The sequence below is a fragment of the Malus domestica genome, chromosome 14 (genome assembly GCF_042453785.1).
Source record: "Malus domestica chromosome 14, GDT2T_hap1".
Classification (NCBI taxonomy): domain Eukaryota; kingdom Viridiplantae; phylum Streptophyta; class Magnoliopsida; order Rosales; family Rosaceae; genus Malus; species Malus domestica.
In genome coordinates, this window is record NC_091674.1 from 30,612,599 (window position 1) to 30,633,694 (window position 21,096).

At 37.0% G+C, this 21,096-nt stretch overlaps 2 protein-coding genes across 3 annotated transcripts; both read left to right on the forward strand.

Annotated features, from left to right (window-relative positions):
- The first annotated feature begins 259 nt into the window (after positions 1-259).
- LOC103416393 (uncharacterized) lies at positions 260-3,915 on the forward strand. Its single transcript, XM_008354645.4, has 4 exons — positions 260-593; positions 683-1,732; positions 3,343-3,423; positions 3,523-3,915. The coding sequence occupies exons 1-4, from the start codon at positions 402-404 to the stop codon at positions 3,685-3,687; spliced, it is 1,488 nt and encodes a 495-aa protein (XP_008352867.2). The 5' UTR covers positions 260-401; the 3' UTR covers positions 3,688-3,915.
- A 9,487-nt stretch (positions 3,916-13,402) lies between these two features.
- Positions 13,403-20,595, forward strand: LOC103455615 (probable serine/threonine-protein kinase SIS8). Of its 2 annotated transcripts, none has more exons than XM_008395192.4 (13): positions 13,403-14,856; positions 15,632-16,069; positions 16,163-16,263; positions 16,510-17,780; positions 17,906-17,946; positions 18,040-18,108; positions 18,588-18,688; positions 19,125-19,203; positions 19,313-19,411; positions 19,508-19,576; positions 19,655-19,704; positions 19,806-19,982; positions 20,113-20,595. In XM_008395192.4, the coding sequence occupies exons 1-13, from the start codon at positions 14,353-14,355 to the stop codon at positions 20,198-20,200; spliced, it is 3,087 nt and encodes a 1,028-aa protein (XP_008393414.3). In that variant the 5' UTR covers positions 13,403-14,352; the 3' UTR covers positions 20,201-20,595. The 2 variants fall into 2 exon arrangements, with proteins under 2 accessions (XP_008393414.3, XP_017177955.2); XM_017322466.3 differs by having other exon boundaries at positions 14,719-14,856; positions 15,613-16,069.
- The last annotated feature ends 501 nt before the right edge of the window (positions 20,596-21,096 follow it).

Below are 21,096 nucleotides of genomic sequence, written 5' to 3' on the forward strand. Positions count from 1 at the left end.
CTTGCAAAACACATGGTAAGGTAAGAGGGTAGGATAAGATCACAAGAGTGGAGTCCTTGTAGAGAAATAAGTTTGAAAGATAAGGACTCAACTGCAAAACCTAACTTATCTATAGATATTTTATGATTAAAGAAGAAAATAAAAGAAATAAAGGAAAAAGACAGAAAAGTCCGCGTCATAAACCTAAGCAAAGAATACACAATCAATCCTCAGCCGTCCGATCAACCATCATCTTTGTCCCTCCCCCACGCTCCCGATCCAATCAGCCACTCATCATCTTCTTCCTACTCACTCAGTCTCTCTCTCTCTCTCTCTCTCTGTCCAAAATTTCACTTATCTATCCCTCCCTCTCTCTCTCCTTCCGAAGACCCAAGTCCCAAGTCCAACGTACCCCTAAATCTATGGACCCACCGCCCCCTCCATATTCAAGTCCGCATCTTTATCCAGCGGCCGTCACCGCCCTCTCCGCCGCCGCAACCATCACCCCCGCCACCGTCGAAGCTCACAATTATAACATTATCACCACTACCCATGTGGCTGCCAACCCCACCCCTGCTCCGAACCCTACTCCCAATCACCCTCCTTACGCCGAGGTAAATTACTAACCACACCCCGTCCCCACCTCCCACTCTGGCTAAAGCTCCGAGCTTTTTTCTGATCTGGTTTTTTGTTTTGGGTGCAGATGATATACGGAGCGATAACGGCGTTAAAGGAGAAGGACGGGTCGAGCAAGAGGGCGATAGCGAAGTACATAGAGCGAGTCTACTCGGGGCTTCCGGCGACTCACTCGGCCTTGTTGACTCACCACCTCAAGCGCTTGAAGAACAATGGTCACCTCCTTATGGTCAAAAAGTCGTACAAGCTTCCTGGATCTGAGGGTTCCGTTCCCCCTCCTCCTACTTCAGCTGCTGATGCTGCCGGCACGGCGGCGATTCCCTCTCCCGGGCTCGCAAGAGGCCGCGGCCGCCCTCCCAAAAACAAGCCCATTTCTGACCAGCCTAATTCCCAACAACCCATTTCCCAGCAATTCATTCCCTTTCCCCCGCAGCAGCAGCAGCAACCTATTCCAATTCTCCAGCTGCCCACTTCACAGCAACCCTTTCCGATTCCCCAGCAGACCAATTCCTACCACCAACAACCCATTCCCATCCCCCAGCAGCTCAATTCCAATCCCATCCCAGCTGAGCCCAATTCCCAGCCCATGCTAGTCGCTCTCGGACTCGCCGACGAGCCAGGGTCGGAGAAGAGGCGCCCAGGTAGGCCGCGTAAGGTGGTTGTGGGTGCTGGAGTCGGACAAGCTGTGGGCAGCCCAGTGTCTGGCAAGAGGGGCCGGGGTCGTCCGCCTGGCACCAGGTTGCCAAAGAAGAAGGCTGGGCGTCCTCCCAAGCCAAAGTCCGTGTCTGCTGTTGGAGGCCTTAACGGACTTGCGAAGAGGGGCCGCGGGAGGCCCTCAAAAGCTGAGCCAAAGAGCGTGTACTTTCCGTACGCCACCAATGTGCCTATCATTGGTGCGTTTGAGCAGAACAATGTGCCCAATGTGGTGGCGCCACAGCAACCGCAGCTGGGGGCGAAGCGCAGAGGCCGGCCCTCCAAGAAGAAGGAAGAAGCTGCTTCTGCTGCTACTGTGCGTGTTGGTGGTTTGGTGCCCGGTAAGCGTGGCCGGCCACCTGGGCTGCCTGGAATAGAGCGGCCCTCGAGAAAAAGTGGAAGGCCCGTTGGCAGGCCGAGGAAGGTAATGCTCTTGTTCTCTGCATTCCCTAGTATACAACCTTGTGTATTGGTGCTTTGATTGTGGTAGATTACTATTAAATGTTAATGTTGGTCAGTGTGGTTGATACTGAAAATTTTCTTTTGAGAAACTAACTAGATTCAGATTGCCTTAGAACTAAGTAAATGTATTTTAACACCGAATGGATAGTCGTAGAACGAATTGGTATTGTAGGGGTTAAGGTACACTGGCTAGTGGATTTCTACTTTGTAATTTGGTAAGTAGAAAGATTGCAGAATTATTTAAGTTCAAAGATATTAAGGCAGTATTTTAGCTACCGAAATGCACATAGGAATTAGATTGAAAATAAAAAAAATTAACATAATGAAATGCATAGAGGGTTAAAAGGATAAAATAGAAAGAATAAAAATTTGAAAATTAGTACTATAAGTCTATAAGGCACGCTCTCGTTCCCTTAGTTTTTTTTATCATCGGCTAAACAATGGAAGGAGCGGTACAAGGTTCATTTCAGCGAACAATCGATGCTTATGTAAAATTTTAATCTGAGTTTGACATTAATTGTTTTACTGAAATTTCCATTGGTCAATTCTGTATTATTTCCAGTCCAAAAATAAATATTTATTTTGTATTGTGTGTTGGGGATTGCAAAATTATGCAACTTTTCTTCGTTTATTTTTTGTATGTAGTTATAGGGGTTATGTACTGGCTAGTGATTTCTACAGAGAAAAGGATGTAGAGTTATCTAAGTAGCTATGATAAGAGCAGTATTTGGTTATCGAAAAATGAACATAGGAATTGGTTTGAAAATAAAAATATTAATGAAATGCATAGGGATTAGCAAGGTTCTAAAAGGTGCTAGTCGGCGGCATAGCTCCTAGGCGGTTTTTCTTAATTTTATTTAAATTTATTATGTAACATACAAGTACATGTCTACTTATACTTAAAAAAATACGTAATTGTATTGGGATACATAAACTACAAAATAGAATGACATATAGATTATAAAGTATTAGAACATTTTGAAAACATGCGGAATAGGCCCCATATGATGAGTGTTCATCCAAGTATTCAACAAGCCTCTTATAATTTATTTAAAAAATAAAACGCAAAATGAAAGTTATTTATCTTTTGTCTAAGTGAGAGTTGCAAAATAGGTGGGTTAGGTGGGGGTCTAGGCAATTCTAGGTGCCCTTTCTTAATTTTCAAACGCCTAAGGATTAACCGGGGCAGTAGCCAACCGCTAGCGCCAAGACGGACCTAGCGGAGGTTTTTAGAATTGTGGGGATTACGGAGTTATGGGTAAAATAGAATTTCAAAATTGTTAAGAAAGACTGTCCCTAGGCAATGGACAGTACCATATTCATTTCAACGAATCAAATATTATCAATGCTTATATAAGAGTTCAACCTTAAGTACTTTAGTGAAATTTTCATTAATCAAACCTGTATTTGTATTGTTTTGTTGTCCAAAAGTAAACATTTATTTGTTGTGATTTTGGGAAAAGGAAAGTTCCTTTTTCTTAGTTTATTTCTAATATGTGGTAATATTGTTTTCCTCCTGCTGCCCTACTTACTTGGAATTATTTCAATTTTCTGTTCTATTTTTGGAAAAAGAATGCATTAGCTGAAATAACTGAAGCGCCGGATCCAAAATCGGTTGCCAATGGAGAATTTAAGAGGAAACTTGAGTACTTTGTAAGTTGAATAATTTCCCCCTTTTTTTCATCAAATATGGCTGCATTTTCCCTTTTTGGCTTTGAAATGGTCTTTATTATATTTCTATGTTATTTGCAGCAATTCAAAGTGGGTCAGGCTGTTGGTGCGCTAAAACCTTACTTAACCCCTGAAAGCGCAGGCAATGCCATTGCAGCAATCCAAGAATTAGAAGGGCTTGCAACCATGGACATTAACACCCCATTAGATATTGAAGCTCAGCAGCCACCAATGCTCCAAAGTTGAGAAAGCCTTGCTGATGTACCTGTTAGAGAAAATGAAGGGTACATAAGCGGTAAATTAAGGGTCTGTAAAGCGAATAGGAGGTTAGCGTAACTGTCTTTATTGGTAGAGATGATGACCTTGTCCATTAAGTTAAGTTTGTTGTTGTTGTGCAATTTTAGAATGACCCATGACTCGTTTTGTGTTCTTTCGACTTTGTGATTTCAATTCAATTTGAGAAGTATTTGGTCATATCTTTGATTTACTCGTTTACATGAATCCAAGTTATGGCAGTGTGGACTGTCTGCATGGTTCACAGAGGTATAATTACACAACCTCGGAGTAGTTTTAGTTTTGAATTATATCTAAGAGTAACACGATGCAGTTTATTCATATACAAGTAGAATTGCAGCACACACTAATCTTGCATGTAGTGAGATATAAGTTTACTTGGATGTGTCTGTGCGCGGCACGCAAGAGAGAGAGAGAGACAGAGAGAGATCTGGTATTTGGTGAGCTATATAAGTTGACTTATGTGAGTGAGAGAGACATCTTGTTTTCGGTGAGCTATAAATTGACTTATGAGAGAGAGACGCATCTTATATGCAGTGAGCTCTAAGTTGACTTAGTATGAGAGTGAGAGAGAGAGAGAGAGAGAGAGAGAGAGGGGGGGGGGTGAGGTTTGCACCAAAAGAAGGCTGTCAAATAAGAGAGACAAAAGATGGAGCTGTTCCCCTGGAGACTATTGGTCTGCCCTTTGTTTTATTTCGGCAAGGGCGCAGAAGTTTCATTGTTTTTGGAAATGTTTGATGTAAGCGTAATTGCGGTGAGTGATGATGCGAACTGGTTTGGTGTTACTTTTGGAGAGATGGGGAAATTTGAGTTTAGATGAGTTGGAGAAGTTCTAAGCTGGTTGTAAGGAACGTGATGAGAGAGATAGATACAAATGTGGGAATATATCCCCGGTGATTTGCCTAGCTAGGGTTAGAATGCAACGTCTGGCAGTTTCAAAATACACTCGCCACCGCCACCGCCATGGTCATCGTCATCATGGGATCTGTTGCAGGCGTGGTACTGCAAACTTTAATATAGGCTGGCATGGATTTGGCTTGATCATTGACTTCACTAGACTAGAGCTTGACCTGGACTTTGGGATGCTTTGGTTTGTGTATATAATCGTAATAATAATTATGTAATCCAACTTATTACTTAATTGTTCTTGTACCTCAGCGAGTGTTTTGTACTCGAGGTTCTATTTTTGGACAACCCATCCCTCTAGAAACTAATAAGAATTATATTTATCCTCTTTATCTTTGTCTAAAGATCATCTGGAAAAATTAATTTGATTTGAAGATCGTTTAGTTATCTATGTAAATCATAGAAATTGACGCTTCATCATAAAGATTTTAATTGTTACTATAATCATTAATTTGTTGAATATATATGCATAACTCTCTAATTCAATCGAACTTTTCTTGAAATGACTTGTAAGAAATGATAGTGAGAACAATTTTGATTGTGACGTTTTTTTGGCAATATGGAGAGTGCTCAATTACTTATAAGCACATGCAAGCTCTTCATTTTTCCGATGTCAGATTGATGATCTCTTAACAAGGCCCTCACGCGTGGCGAATTTTTAAGTTTTAAGTCTAACACTTTGACAATACAAATTAGATGTTGTGGAGCAGATGTGGCAAATTTTCAAGCTTAGCATGTAGACAACACAAATTGGGTGATATGGAGTACGTCTGGCGGTTGAGCTTGACACAAGGGTAGTCTGCTCTAATATCATGAAGAAACTTGGAATTTCACGTAAAATCAATTTGCAATATAAAAAAGAGAATAGTAAGCTACTTATAAGCACATGTAAAATCTCTTTTTCCCATTGCGGGATTGATATTTCTCAACACGTTTGTACAGTGAATTAATGTCAATGGAAACGAGGATCAGAATAGACGAAGTAATATCCCTTTATAAAATTAATGGTCGATAATATTTCAATATTTAGGGAATTCTACACATAATGGACTGGCAAAAGAGACCCACCGGTCCTCCACCACCCCCTCCTCCGCCTCCACCTTCCACCGATATGAGCAAATGCTATGCTACGCGCTGCCCACGGTCCAATCCCAGTCATGAAAAATTGGGAACTCCACTTCTGGCCCCGTAAGAATTGGACAACGCATCACACGCAAACCCAAATTTTCACGCGCCTTCCAAAGTCCACAGTGAATTTTTTATTTGGTTATGATATTCACACTCATTTTTACTTTATACACATCTTCTTTATTTACAATCATCAAATCGATTGAATTAAAAAAAATCAAAGAATATAAATTAACAAGAAGTGTGTGAGAAAATCCACATGCCCCTTTTTATTTTATTTTTGGCTTTTTATCCAGAATAGTCACTAAGATTATCATAACTTCTTACTTTGACTCATGAGGTTTAAAATCGATATAAATGTTCTCTAAGTTTGTCCACCATCAATAATTTTGGTTATTCCTTGAAAAGTTTCCGTTAAATAAGGATAAAATGACAAAAAAAAAAAAACTTATTGTTTTGTCAAATCATTTTGGCTCATTGTTTATTAAATTGAGAGTAACTTTATCATGTTGGACCTTATTTGACAGAAATTTTTCACGAAATGACCAAAATAATTGATGGTGAACAAGTTTAGAGACCGCTATTATCGATTTCAAATCTTAAGAATAAAAAACATAACACGTTATGTGTTTCTATGTTAACATCCAACTAACACAACTGGAACACGATGACAATAGTCAGCTAGCATAATATGAATGAAAACTGTTTTCATTTGTATGACTAATTGTAGGTATTAGTGTATTATTGATATTAATTTTTTTATGACTAATCGTAGGTTAAGTATTATTGATTTATCATGTATTATGATGTTACTTTTATAAAAAATTTCGTCTTACTGAAATTAAGTTGACACGAAAGCAGTACAAGTTAAGTACATAAATCGAAAAAATGAACAAATCTCCTTTTAAGAAATGAAGTACGTGTTGAATTTTTTTTTTCTTTTTCATTTCATGATGGTGGGAGAAGATGTCTTAATTGTTTTTTCACCATATTCTTATCAAATAAGAAAACACGGAGTGAGGAAGCAGACTGCAGAAGATGGCTTCATTTTTTCACATTATTCTTTTTTTACATTATTCCAATGAAGAAAGGAAAGACACAAAGAGGGGAATAAGACGTCAGAGAAAATTGGGAAGAAAAAGGGGAAAGAGGAGGAGATCAGAGGAAAAAATAAATCATTATGTTAATCTCACGGTGCATATTAGTTAGTTGGAAAAATAATTATGAGAGCTTAAATATGAAAAAAAAGGATAAAAAATTATACTTAAGGCTTATCATACGACAAAATTTTGAATAGATTATAGTGGCACTTAGCAAAATTTAACGACAAACAAAGTTCAACACAAGTTTTCCTCTCATAAACCAGTCTTGATTTTCCCTCCATTTTTTTTTTCAACAAAAGTAATTTCATTAACAACGCATACAATATTATTTATTAATTTCCGCTAAAAAAATTTAAATTTAGTAAAAAAAAAAATGAGCAAAAGATTCTCATTCAAAAGGGAATGCTCGATACCCGAACCATCAGAGTAATTCATTACTTAAAATAAAAATAGCTATCTATATTCTATATATTCTTCTCTGTCGGCATATTAAACTACAATTAACCGTCTAAATATTGTCCTAGATAGAACCTTTGGTTAATCATATATAATGATGTGCATGTGATGTTAGGTGGCCTTTTCATTGTTGAATTTTCAACACCATTTCAATAATCCTGACAATTGAATTGTTTTGACATGTAAATCTAAAGAATTTGAGAGGAAATCATCACACCATTCTATGCCAAATGTTTAAAACAAAACAAAATGTATTTATAGGGTTTATATTTCTGTCTTCATTTGCTCATTGGTGTCATCACTCTCGAACTTTCAGGCAATAAGCTACGACGAAAACGAGCTTTTTATTTTACTAAGCCATCATATTCATTATTCACCCAAAAACGTTATTTTTATCACATATTTGTACCTCATTTGTACTTTTTTTTTTAAATAGAACCCACATGTATTGGTAAACCTTAACCGAGATGAAGTCATCCCTAGAGCCCAGAAGCGAAGCTATCTCTCTTGGGACTGGCCCATAAGAATCCATCTCATGATTATAACCTGCAATACAAAGCCTAACCATTGAAGTCACTGAAGCTGTTGAATGACCTCTGAGAAGGAATAAGAGCCACTCGTAGAAGAACATGAAAGATTGAGACTTACTTATTCGTGGATAGCTCTTTAAAGATAATGATCCTACCTCTATTAGAGACATGGTACAAATAGATGATAAATGTACCCTTATTTATGTCACTTTTTATTTGGTTTAGTTTATAAATCATTTGATAAGTATCGTTTTCAGTTTTTATTTTTATTACAGCTAAAAATTATTTACGAATAGAATTGTTATTATCTAAAGATCAATTACAAACCCAACTTATAATAGAAAAAATATTTCCATCTTATAGAATATAGACCACAATTAATTTTTGTGATAACTACAGAACTTTTATATTTGCTACCAATGCTTTACATATATAATTATAAGATATTAATAAAAATGTTGCAGTCCGTTGATATCAAATGAGAATATGATGATGACAAGACAACATTTGACACGTCCCAATCCCGATGTTATTTGTGAGTAGACTCCTTCTAAAATGCATGTTTCAAACCAAATATCATAGCTCCAACGTTTTGCTTAAGTTTTCATGGTCTCTGCAATTTTAGCTCCAGTTCACGGCCGGCTGGGCTAAAACTTAACTGTATAAGCAGAACAAAAAATGTCGTCTGGGCATTAGGCGCTGCGCAGCTGCTGCCGAGTCAAGTTGCAGCATTTCGTCTAACACATGAAACACCCCTGCATGTAACTCACCATCTTCTTTTTTCTCCTTAATTTCTTATATGAATGTATATGTATATTTAAGAGAGAGAGAAATTAGCTGCTAATCCGTTTTTGGTATATTCCCATGCATGCAAGACATTGGAGTTAATCCATTTTTTAACATAACAAAAAAATTTTGGTATATTCTCATGCATGCGAAAATTGGGAATCAAACCAACATTCTCACTTCCAATTATTTCCAAATTTAAAGGAAAAAAATTGGTTCTATAACCTGTCACGCAAAATAACTTAAATAAAATATAAAAGTAAAATTAATAAGAAGAAATTAATTGCTGAAACTTTGCGTGTGTGCGTACGTGCATGCATGGACCATATGGTCCAATACATCTCCTGCAAACTTTATATGATATGATTTGACATTTGCACGCAATAAAACCACGAAAAGTCATGTTTAATTTGTGAGAGAAAAATGGGATTTAATTAAATTATGTGATGTAAAAACACAACTATTAAGTATATACTTTTCATCAATTTTTAGAGGTCCAGAAGCTCCCGTATGATCCCAGGTAATTAGGGCATTTGGAATAGGACAAAAGCAAAAAGGTTTACTCTTTATCTATATCTGAAGACTTCAGTTATGCTGCCTGATCAACAGCTCTTCTTTTCGTCATCCTAATGTGGATAAAAAGAATAAGGAGAACATAAAGCTTAAGACAAATTGGCTGTGCAGATGCAAAGCCTCCAGCTTGAGAGAAATATACTCCAGCCTCCAGCTAATCATTTTCTGATGAACCCGAAGAACCTTTGAAAAGGTACAATATGTGAAGTCATTGTCATTTTGATCAATAAAAAAAAAAAAGAGAAAAACAAAACTTAGATGCTTTTTTAATTATTTAGTAAAGTTGATGTACATATATCAAGAAACCGATATGTCATGCATGTCTAATTTTCTTTTTCATAAATTTGTAATTACGTTTTATTGATTCATATGTTATAATACAAGTGAATAATGACATTTAAGAAAAAATTAACCATACAAGACGGCTAAAGGGATCAAAAAACACTATGAAATAAAATAAAATAAAATAAAACTCACATCAAAACATTTAAGCAATACCCAAAACCAAACCCATACAATACAACCCACAATATAAAAACCCTACTTTAACCCACAACCCTAAACCTAAGCAGCGCCACCATATATTTTTTTGCATATTGCCATAAAAGAACCTGAAGAACAATGGAGGGATATGCAGACTCAAATTTGGTCTTAAAAAATTTAGTTGCACATAAAAACGACCAATAGTCTTGATTCACTCGTACTATGACATATGAATAAGTAAAACAGAATCATATTTTAGAAAAAGAAAATTTGGCATGCATCACTTGTATGTTTCTACAGAGTATACCTCAACAAAGTCCTTCAAATCTATGATGCATCGAGGTTTAGTGAACTTGACATGAGAAGAAAGTCCTCAATGGGGAACTCAGATGGTGAGCTATGCTCAGATCAAATAACCACAAGAGGATATTATTCACTAGAAGAAAGACATAAATGAGTGGAAAAAAATAAAATAAAATTAGGAGGGGAAGGGAGGAAGTATAAGCGCTAGCTCTGCCTCCTCTCATTGGTGGCTAGAGTCAGAGAAGGAAAAGAATGATCGACAGTGGATGATGATCTTATATATAAATAAACAGATATAATTACTAATACGTATTATAACATATACGAACTAATAAAAAACACACCCCAAAAGCTGACTCCAAAACCAGTAATATTTATTGGTCAACAATCAAACTTCACTAATATTTTGGGTTTATGCGTGGAAAAAAACCCCTACATTACATAGCTGTAATCCATTTTTCTCCTCCCGCGTGCCTTGAACAATTGAATACTTCTAATTTGTACGGCCGTTGTCGTAAAATTTGGTCCATATTATTATATTCTGAGTGCAATAGTGCATACCATGTACTCTTCCATCTCGAGGCCACATGCATCAAGCTTATTATTTTTAAAAGAAAATTAATGAAAAAGATTTGAAAATTTTGAGTTTTAACGATAATGACAAAATAAAAGGTAAAATAAGTACCATGATTGACCTTTTTGTGTAAAAATGTGATTTTTCGTTAAAGTGAACAATACCTAGAATTTTTTGTTAAAGTTCCCTATTTTTAATAGACGAGGTAACAAATCACTTAGGCGAGATTTTTCAATATTGTTGGAATACGGGACAAAACACCAAATGCTATTATTATATATAATTAGAGTGACACTTAAAAAAATTTATTTACTCTAATCTTATAATGACATGCAATGTTCCGTCTCTTATTCTAACACACTGAAAAATCTCTAAATCACTTGGGTTTGTTTATCTTCGAGCTATGAGCTTTGAATTTAACTGGTTAACTACATTTTCAAGAGATTAATAATAAAAACTTTGTACTTTGTTATTTACCTTTGAAGATCTATTCTTAATTTATATTGAGAAAAAAAATCATACATAACTTTGTTCTTTTCCAAATACTGTGACATTTTCAGTACGTATCCTAGCTATCCTTGTGTTCTTTGATGTAGGACTCACAAACCTGAATATAAAAGTGGATTGTTCAACTAAATTTGATTTATTTGTATTTTCCATTGTAGAGGGCATGCGTATATGCGTGCGTGTGCATGTATGTATATGTATCTGTTGTACATAATATATACTTTTATATTTGTTGGCTTGAATTATATATTGGATTATGTATCTATCAATATATATATAGACAAGCTAATAAATATAACAATTCAGTTTATCTTCAATGACACACCCCAACCGAAATGTCCACGTGTGCATCTGAATCGTGATGTGCTAGCTTCGTCACTTGTTTAGCTTCGTCACATGAACATTGTCATTCAAGCACACAAAAAAAAAAAAATTAAAAAAAAAAATCTATGTGTTCAACCTGCTAGGACCCATTCCTTGCGCAAGATTGTGGTCATTGTGTTGTGTACAACACAAATAAAAAATTCCTCCCTAAAATATAACATGCTTTATTGTCACATGGCCCGCAAATACAATATCTCTCCAAAAAATATGAGGTTGCTGAAGAATTATTGCGAATAAAAGAGATGATAAAAAAAATAAAAAATAAATAAAGATGAGGTTGCAAGCTGAATTTATTAGTATTGAGAGAAAATTTAAATACTTTATTGGAGAAAAAAGATACACGAAATGTTTTCAAACATTGGAAAAGTACAGTTGAACAAGTAGCAAAATGGAATTTCCCCACCAACAAAACAAAATATTTAATTAGAGCCCGTTATAGGAAATTTATATGTTTTTTGTTTTTATTGAACGTATGTGAAACTGTAAATACGACATGAAGAAAATTCGACATATTTCCTAATTTGTACTTAGAATTAGAATTAAGAAGTTATACTCCGCTTATTTACGTGTTTATTAACCATAAATAGACAAGTGAGGCCATTACAAAATACGAAATTTAATTTAATTTTTGTTTGTTTATACAAGCAATATTGAGGAATGGAGACTCACGGTGCAAGTTGAATCATTTGACTCTTGGTTTTGAAAGAATTGGACTCTTTAGGAGAGGTGGTATTAGAATATAGAGTTAGAGTTCATTACTTTTTAGGAAATTAATTTTGCACGCATGTTTTCTCCTCTCGCACGTTTTCTTCGTTGTTGTCCCTCAATTCTTCTCTGACTTATGCAATTCAAAATGGCTTTTTAGCCAAAATAGTTATTGAGGTTTGCATAACTTATTATTTTGATTTTTGAGATTTGAAATCAATAGAAGTGGTCCCTGAGTTTATCCACTATCACTCATTTTGGTCATTCAATGAAAAATTATATTAAATAAGGACCAAAATAACAAAAATGCCCTCAATTTAATAAACAATTGGCCAAATGATTCGACAAAAATTGAGGGTATTTTTATCATTTTAGCCTTATTTAATGGAGATTTTTCATGGAATTATCAAAATGATTGATGATGGACAAACTCAGGGACTATATCTATTGATGTCAAATCTTAGGGACCAAAGTGAAGAATTATACAAATCTCAATGATCATTTTAGCTAAAAAAACCATTCAAAATAAACATGCATGGGGATAAAAATGATGTGAAGAAATCACTTCATTATTTTTGCTCATTATGCCATGACCATTATTTATCAAATTTAAACTAAAGCATATACAATAAATTATTGAGAACATTGCCATTTTGGTAATCAAATTGGTTCTTATTTTAATTCAGGTGAATGAGTAAACAACTTATATCATATCATTCCAAATAATTTTGATAAAATCAATACTATACTTTTTAATATGCATGAAGAGAGGTAAGAACTCATGTGCATGGAGAGAGTACATCCATTCTATCCAACGTGGCCTTCCATTTATTCGAGACGATAAAATTTTCAGTGTGACGGAAACACGATATTATACACCAATTGTCATAATACTTGGTTGTAATTTTTGTTTTTTTTTAATTTTCAACTAATTGTATTATGACACTTGAAAATTCAATCGTTTTTCCGGCATACTGAAAAATTTGTTGTTCAAGATAATTTAGTATACAAGTTCAAAGAGAATTTGGTGAATTAAATCTCCTAATTAATTAAATTATATAAACATGTCATTTAATGGTGTTGATACCATATTCTGCAGTTAGGAGTTGGGTGTGAATTTTTTCACCGGCAGTTCAAGTGAGTTTTGTCCTTTAGATCCAAAAGTGACGTTTAAATCAAAACGGACAAGACCTTTATTTTGCTCGAAATAGCAAATACTTTGCCCAATCTGTTCTGCTAATTCCCATATTCCATTTTCTCTTACAGTTTAACTTTTACCACACATCTTCCCAACTCATGCCAATTCCCACCACCACCCCCTAAATTTTTGGTACTTCCAGTTCCCCAACGGAATGACTGAATTAGAGAACCAGTTTTATACACAAATATGTGTGTATGTAGAGAGAGAGAGAGAGGAGAGAGAGAGAGCGGCTGGATGTGCTTGTGTTTCCCACCCCCACCAATTTAACCTTTCTATGGGACTGAATTATCCTTGAAAAGCTTGTTCCTCTCTCTCTCTCTTACTTTCTCTCTCCTCACCTCAACTCAAGGTGGGTCATTCTCTTCGAGGTCCTACGCTCCCACTTGCTGGTCTTTGCTGTCTTCTGCCTCTGCTACCTGCCCCCCTTTTTTTCTCTTTTTTTTTTCTTTCTTTTTTTTCAAAGTTCATACTAATACCAATACCCTTCTCTCTTTTCTCTATGCTTTTTTTTTTCTTTCTGTTTTTGAATACAAAGAAAGAAGAAGATCCATTTCTCTCTCTGTTTTCGGAAAAAGTTTGCTTCTTGGAGGAGGTAACATGGATCAAAGTTTTGATATTTGATTGATACAATCCTGTTGTGGGTATTTGTTTCTGGGTTGAATTTGTATTGCTTTGTGGAAAAGTACTTTCAATCTAAGCATCTGGAGTTTTCTTGGTATTGGTAAAGGTTGAAACTTTACTGGGGTATTGCTTGGAATGGTGATTTCTGGCTTTTGGATATGAGTGGGGGTTTTTGACCCTGTGAAGGGCTCTGTGAAGTGCTTCTGCAAAAAGGGCTTTTTGGATTGCTTTTCAGTTTGCTTGCTTTGTGGTGATATAGTGCTTAGGATTTCATGCTTGGTCCAAGACAATGGAGATGTTTATGGCCAGATTTTTATTTCTTTGGCCTTCGATTTTGTTGTGACTTATGAAAACGATATGAAGAACCTTCTTAAGAAACTGCATATCATGTCCAACCAATCAGAAGATTCGGAAGGGTCTGCAGCTTCATCAAGGGGCCGAAAGTCTATTAGCAAGTCATCCCCCGAAACCGAAAGGCTTTTGCACTCGAGGTCCCATCAGGGTTCTGAGCATAAACCCTTCTCGGGGATTTCGGGTTGGTTGAATTCAGTTGCCAATAAGCATGGCCCTAGTCCCCCATCATCTTCGAATGTCAACAGGGCAGCGAGAGTGGAGCAGCCACCTGATGCAGCTGTTAGTGGGAGTGGTTTAGATGTTGTTTCGGATACAGGTAGGCGCGATTCGGGGTCTAGTACCTCGAGGGATGCTGATATAGCAGAAGAGTATCAGATTCAATTGGCTTTGGAATTGAGTGCTAGGGAGGATCCAGAGGCAGTTCAGATTGAGGCTGTTAAGCAGATTAGCTTGGGGTCTTGTGCTCCTGATAATACTCCAGCTGAAGTTATAGCATACCGCTATTGGGTACGTTTCTTTTCATGTACTACTCTGAATGAATTTCGGTTGACTTACTGTTCATTACCTGCGAATACATTCAAACTAGACCGAACGGTGATCAACATTCCTTCATTAAATTTAAACTTGGAATTTGTTTGGTTAGTCAAATTTCTGCTTATAATATGCCGGAAACTATATACAGAGAAACGAATTTCAGTTGTCATCTGTCCGTAGATGATAGTATTCTAAGTACTAGGCTTTAGTTACCTTTGTCGCCAAAAGTGTGGAAAAAAGTTTGTACCGAAAGGTATTGGTGTCAACATCATTGCTCCTGTGATCCTTGCCTCTTCATTACCTGTGATGAATGAGACACCGGAGACCTTTTATTGATAACCTTCTAGCAGTTTGAACAATGTAGTTGTAAGTCATCATCAACGGTGCTGTGTCACATCTACATCTACTTGTGCCAAAGCACGAGTAGTCAATATACACAATCTATACCTGTACAAAAATTGGGAAAGGAAGTGGGTGAAGGGTGGGTTGGACTTCTACATTTTGGGAAGGAATAAATAGATTCCTAGTGTCAGGAACAACTGCCAAAAACTGGAGTATTCCTGCCCTGTCTGCTCATCAACATGGCTATACTGAAAATTTAACCCTTCAACCTAGAAGCTCACATCTGTGTTCTACTTCTATGTTATGTTTTCGCTGGCAACATGTAGTGGTTCTTGAATTTAATTGTCTCTTCAGTTTTGTAATGTTTAATTCCGTCTCATATCGTAGATTTATCCATTCTTCACAGAATTACAATGCTCTTAGCTATGATGACAAGGTCATGGATGGTTTCTATGATCTGTATGGAATATTGACGGAGTCAACCTCCGAAAGAATGCCTTCCCTTGTTGATCTGCAAGGAACACCTTTGTCAGATAGTGTCACCTGGGAAGCAGTTTTGGTCAATAGAGCTGCCGATGCGAAGTTGTTGAAACTTGAACTGGTGGCCCTAGAAATGGCTGTAAAGTCAAGTTCAGATCCTCTGGCTTTTCTAAACAGCAATCTGGTGCGAAAACTTGCTCTTTTAGTTGCTGACCATATGGGTGGACCAGTTGCGAATCCTGAAAACATGTTGAGAGAATGGCAAAATCTTAGTTACAGTTTGAAAGGAACCATTGGTAGCATGGTTTTGCCACTTGGTTCTCTGACGATTGGATTAGCTCGACATCGTGCATTGTTGTTCAAGGTACTTGCTCTCAACAGTGGCATGTATGCTTTGTTCCATCATATTTTTTTCATTACTGGTTGCTTATCACTCACCTGTTATGTTGGTAACTAGGTTTTGGCTGATAGTGTGAGCATCCCATGCCGGTTGGTGAAAGGACAACAATACACCGGGTCCAGTGATGTGGCAATGAACTTTGTAAAAGTTGATGATAGGTAACTTTTCTTACAAGTTTGTCACCTTTAATGAAGACAAGTCCTTGATTACATGGTGTTTTTGCCTTTTTTTTTTCCATGCCTTAAGAAATGATTCTACAAGCACATATAAGCTATTTTGGATGTGTTAATTGTCAAATATTGCCGAAAATGTTCTCGCCATTAAAGTGTGTTTCTTTATGTTTTTCTCATTTGAAGTTCCACAATCTTAATCTGTTTTTAAGGTATGTACAATGTGAATTTCAGGGAGTATATTGTTGATCTGATGGCAGACCCTGGCACACTTATTCCATCTGATGCAGCTGGATCACATATAGAATATGATGAATCTTACTTTTCTGCCAGTCCTTTGTCTAGAGACATTGATTCCTCTCATGTTGCTTCTTCCAGTAGTGGAGTTGGGAGTTCGTTTGAAGAACATTCAGACTTTGGTACATTAGAGAAGAAATCCAGGTTAAGGAATTTTGCTTCTTCCACAAGGGATTCCGAAGAGAGAGAAGAACCAGCTTCTCGTGATCTACCCAGACCAACTGAATTCGAGGAACAACCCAAGATGCCTTCAGATGAATTTAGATATGCCTCTGACGTAGAAAAGATGCTGGTGCAGGAACTTCCAGAAAAGCCAAATTATCCTTTTGCGCATACGAGATCCCCTTCATGGACTGAAGGTGTTAGATCTCCAGCCGTTAATAAAAAGCAGGTTAAGGATGTTTCTAAATACATGATTGTTGCTGCCAAGGAGAATCCAAATCTAGCTCAAAAGCTTCATGATGTTTTACGTGAGAGTGGTGTTGTTGCTCCCCCGAACTTGTTTAGGGAAATATATCCAGAGGAGTTAGATGTGTCAACAGTCGAGACCAAACGCCGGGCAGAAGATAAGAACGAAAATAAAGAAAGGTTTGGAACACAAAAATTTAAAAGTCAAGATGATAAAAGGCCAGCTCACTTTCTGCCTCCTTTGCCTCAGCAAAGGGTGAATCTTAAAGCTAGTACTTCCGGTCAACCGGAGATTCTTAAGCCTGTGGAAGGTTTAGGCGTCAACCTTACACTTGATACGAGGGACGTAACTGGCCAGAATATCTCATCACAGTCCGAAGCATCTCCAGTTAAATATACAAATAATGTCCCTGTTGCTGCAGCGGCGGCGGCCGCAGCAGCTGTTGTTGCATCATCTATGGTAGTCGCTGCAGCAAAAACAAGTACTGACACAAGTCTCGAACTTCCTGTGGCAGCTGCTGCCACTGCTACTGCTGCAGCTGTGGTTGCAACAACCGTAGCTGTCAGTAAGCAATATGAGCCGGGCATGAGAAGTGATGGAGATTCAGAAAGTGGTGGTTTTGAACCAAGGGGCAGTGGTGGCCGTGAGCATGATGCTTCGGGAGTTAATTCAGAAGGCGAGCGAATATCAGATCGATCAGCAGGTAATGAAAGCACTAAATCTGATGTCACAATTGATGATGTTGCAGACTGCGAGATTCCATGGGAGGACATCACCTTGGGTGAACGTATTGGACTTGGTACTGACCTCTGCATTATGCTATAAATATTGTACTTCTCATATCTAAACAAAAATAGTCTAAATGGTGTTCTGTCCCATACTCTAATTCTAATTTCATATGTTCATGCACCCTGGATATTGCAGGATCGTATGGGGAGGTCTATCATGGAGACTGGCATGGCACTGTAAGATTTCAGATGCTCTTCCTAAAAGTTGAGCCATTGTGGTATTGTCTGCTGTGGGAGTTTTGAGCTTATTTTCGTTATTTGGTCTTACAGGAGGTTGCTGTGAAGAAGTTTCTAGACCAAGACTTATTGGGCGAATCACTTGATGAATTCAGAAGTGAGGTAAAAGCTTCGCCCTTTGTCCATTTCAAGAATTTTTTTGTGTTTGATCATTTTATGGCATCAATTCATGCTATTTCCTTGCTAAGAAGGTGGCACTGAAGGAAAAAGCTTGTTTGAGAGGGAGCAGTACGCTACTTAACCTAAGAATTATTTGTACATTTTATATAAATGTAGTTAAAACTTTGTAGGGACCACCATGGTTCGGTTATCGCTTTAGGTGTTCTAGGTTCGTGTAGTTATAGTGAATGAAGTAAGGAGTTCTCTCTCTCCCTGGTGTAACATTGTATGATTCTATGTACTTAGGCAGCAGTTGGTTGCTGGAATAAACATTAGAATGTTATGGAATCACAATTGCATTGGAATGGAATCGATGTTTAGGAAGTTAGAGGGTAAAGTAGAAATATTTTCCATGTTTAATGTGCTTTCCAGAATCTTTCCTTCAAATATTGAGGTTAATCCTTTATTTGTAAAATTTGAAGGTTCGGATGATGAAAAGACTCAGGCATCCTAATGTTGTTCTCTTCATGGGTGCGATAACTCGCGCTCCAAATCTTTCCATTGTTACAGAATTTCTTCCAAGGTATACCAGAACTTTCATTTTCACTTTTTATGAAAATGTTACTTTCAACATCTTTTATGGATTCAACTCATATTGACGTAACTAATAGTTCTTGATTCTTAATACTGTACGAGTACAAGGAGCTTCTTTGCCTTAAGAATGCAACCATTTTTTCCCTTCAAAACGCAAGTACCTTCACGAGGATTGGATTTTATTGTATTTTCTTTTTAACTATTACCCTCAGTTTCTTTGAAATAGGTAATATTAATACTTATTTGGAATCATAGTCTGCCTGAAACAAAACGCAGCACTGATTTTGTGTTTTTTGTCTTACAGAATTCTGTTGTTTTAATCTTGGTCTATATATTTATGTATAGAAGAAGTTTAAGAACTGCATTGTGTTGATTTGGTTAATTAATTATATTCACGCGTTATTAATAGAAGTCATATTTTGCAGAGGTAGTTTATACAGGTTATTACACCGGCCTAACAATCAATTAGATGAGCGGAGGCGCTTGAGGATGGCTCTTGATGCTGTAATATTCTCTTGTTCTTGCGGTTTATTCGAGTATGGGCCAACAATCATGTATTGTGATTGATAACTTCATCTAGCTTAACTTTTCTTTTCAATGATTAAATCTTCAGGCTCGCGGAATGAATTACTTGCATAACTGCACTCCAGTAATTGTACACCGTGATTTGAAGTCTCCAAATCTTCTTGTCGATAGGAACTGGGTAGTGAAGGTGTGTTTCTTATCTCTTTGGCGAAATTCCTGAACACCTTTAATGTATATTTAGAGATCAGTTTGGTTGTATGTGAAGTTTTCTGTTTGTTATTAGGTCTGTGATTTTGGATTATCACGAATGAAGAACAGCACATTTCTCTCCTCGAGGTCGACTGCAGGGACGGTAAAGCCCTACTCAACTTACTCGTTCTCAAATGTTGCATATGTTTGATATTTTAAATCTTGAAATTTATATCCTCAGGCTGAATGGATGGCTCCGGAAGTGCTAAGAAATGAACCTTCGGATGAAAAGTATGCCATATCTCCCCGCCAAATGTTGTATTATATATATTTAACTTTTGTTACCGTAGCTGGAGTTTTACTGATATATATAAATTTGGTGTACTGTGCAGATGCGATGTTTATAGCTACGGGGTCATTTTATGGGAGCTCTCTACGATGCAACAGCCATGGGGAGGAATGAACCCAATGCAAGTTGTTGGTGCAGTTGGATTTCAACATCGCCGTCTTGATATTCCAGATAATATAGATCCTGCAATTGCAGATCTCATTCGAAAATGCTGGCAAACGTGAGTATACTTTCGGAATCTTTTTTTTCTTGTTTGATTTTGATAATTGTAGTCTGTCATTTGTAAATCAGTTCAAATGTGTATTTAGGCAGATGAACAAACCTTACATTGAACCTCATTAACATTGCAGAGATCCAAAATTGAGACCGTCGTTTGCTGAGATCATGGCAATTCTGAAACCATTGCAGAAGCCGATAAGTAGAAGTGGACAGACCTAGTGCACAAGTAGGCAGTGGCTACAAGAAGGTCCAGCCATCCTGCGTCGGAGAATCCCTAGCTGGCTGGCTGAAACAGTGAATATCGGCTCGTTTGACAGCCAAAATATGGATGAAGGCAAGTTGTACATTTGATCGGAACAGCTTTTGAGAAAGATTGAAGATCATGACCTAACCTATACTCCAATTTTCGCTTTCGTCTTCTTTTTGCTTTTACGGTTTCCTCCTCTTTTCTGTATTCCCAACAGGGCGGCCATTCGCGAGGTTGTGCATTTGTTTGTAAAGAATTCATTGGCAATTGTTGTAATCAATGTTTTGATTTCCGGTGTCCGTTGATCGGAAGAGTTTCTTGTTGCCTGAATCTTAAGGTGAAAAATCAATAGCGTGCTTAATGCAAATGGAGAACTACTGACAAATGACATATCGAATCCAAACAATAACAAAGTCTTTTCTTACTAAGTGGGGTCAGCTGTATGAATCCTAAAACTACTGGCAAATTGACATCGAATCGGATATATAAAATATCATTTGTACAACATTTGGCAGTCGCTTTGCTTATATTAGAGAGGTGGCCAGATTAATAACATTATATGTACTTCATTTAGTGACAGCGTTGCTTACCACCTATTTAATAGAATTAAGCTGTAATCATGTTCGCAGAATTCGTATGTATCAGAGAGGCAATCAGCAATGTAATTGAAAAAGAGGCTTGTAGGCAAACAGAGAGGGACTTGGATTGTCTGCCCTCTTAGTTATGGTGTCCTTCCATGCCCTCCTATTTTGTGCGGTCACGGTTAAGCCACGTCAATATTTTATATTAATTTTTTAATAAAATAATAAGACAAAAAATAATAAAAATATAAAATATTGACGTGGCTTAACCGTGACCGCACAAAATA

Coding starts and splice junctions, on each gene's coding strand:
- LOC103455615 (XM_008395192.4), top strand. CDS start 14,353: ATGAAGAACCTTCTTAAGAAACTGCATATCATGTCCAACCAATCAGAA. Junction 17,781..17,905: donor GGGTGAACGTATTGGACTTG/GTACTGACCTCT, acceptor TGGATATTGCAG/GATCGTATGGGGAGGTCTAT. Junction 19,705..19,805: donor AATGAACCTTCGGATGAAAA/GTATGCCATATC, acceptor TGTACTGTGCAG/ATGCGATGTTTATAGCTACG.
- LOC103416393 (XM_008354645.4), top strand. CDS start 402: ATGGACCCACCGCCCCCTCCATATTCAAGTCCGCATCTTTATCCAGCG. Junction 594..682: donor ATCACCCTCCTTACGCCGAG/GTAAATTACTAA, acceptor TTTTGGGTGCAG/ATGATATACGGAGCGATAAC. Junction 1,733..3,342: donor CCGTTGGCAGGCCGAGGAAG/GTAATGCTCTTG, acceptor TTTTGGAAAAAG/AATGCATTAGCTGAAATAAC.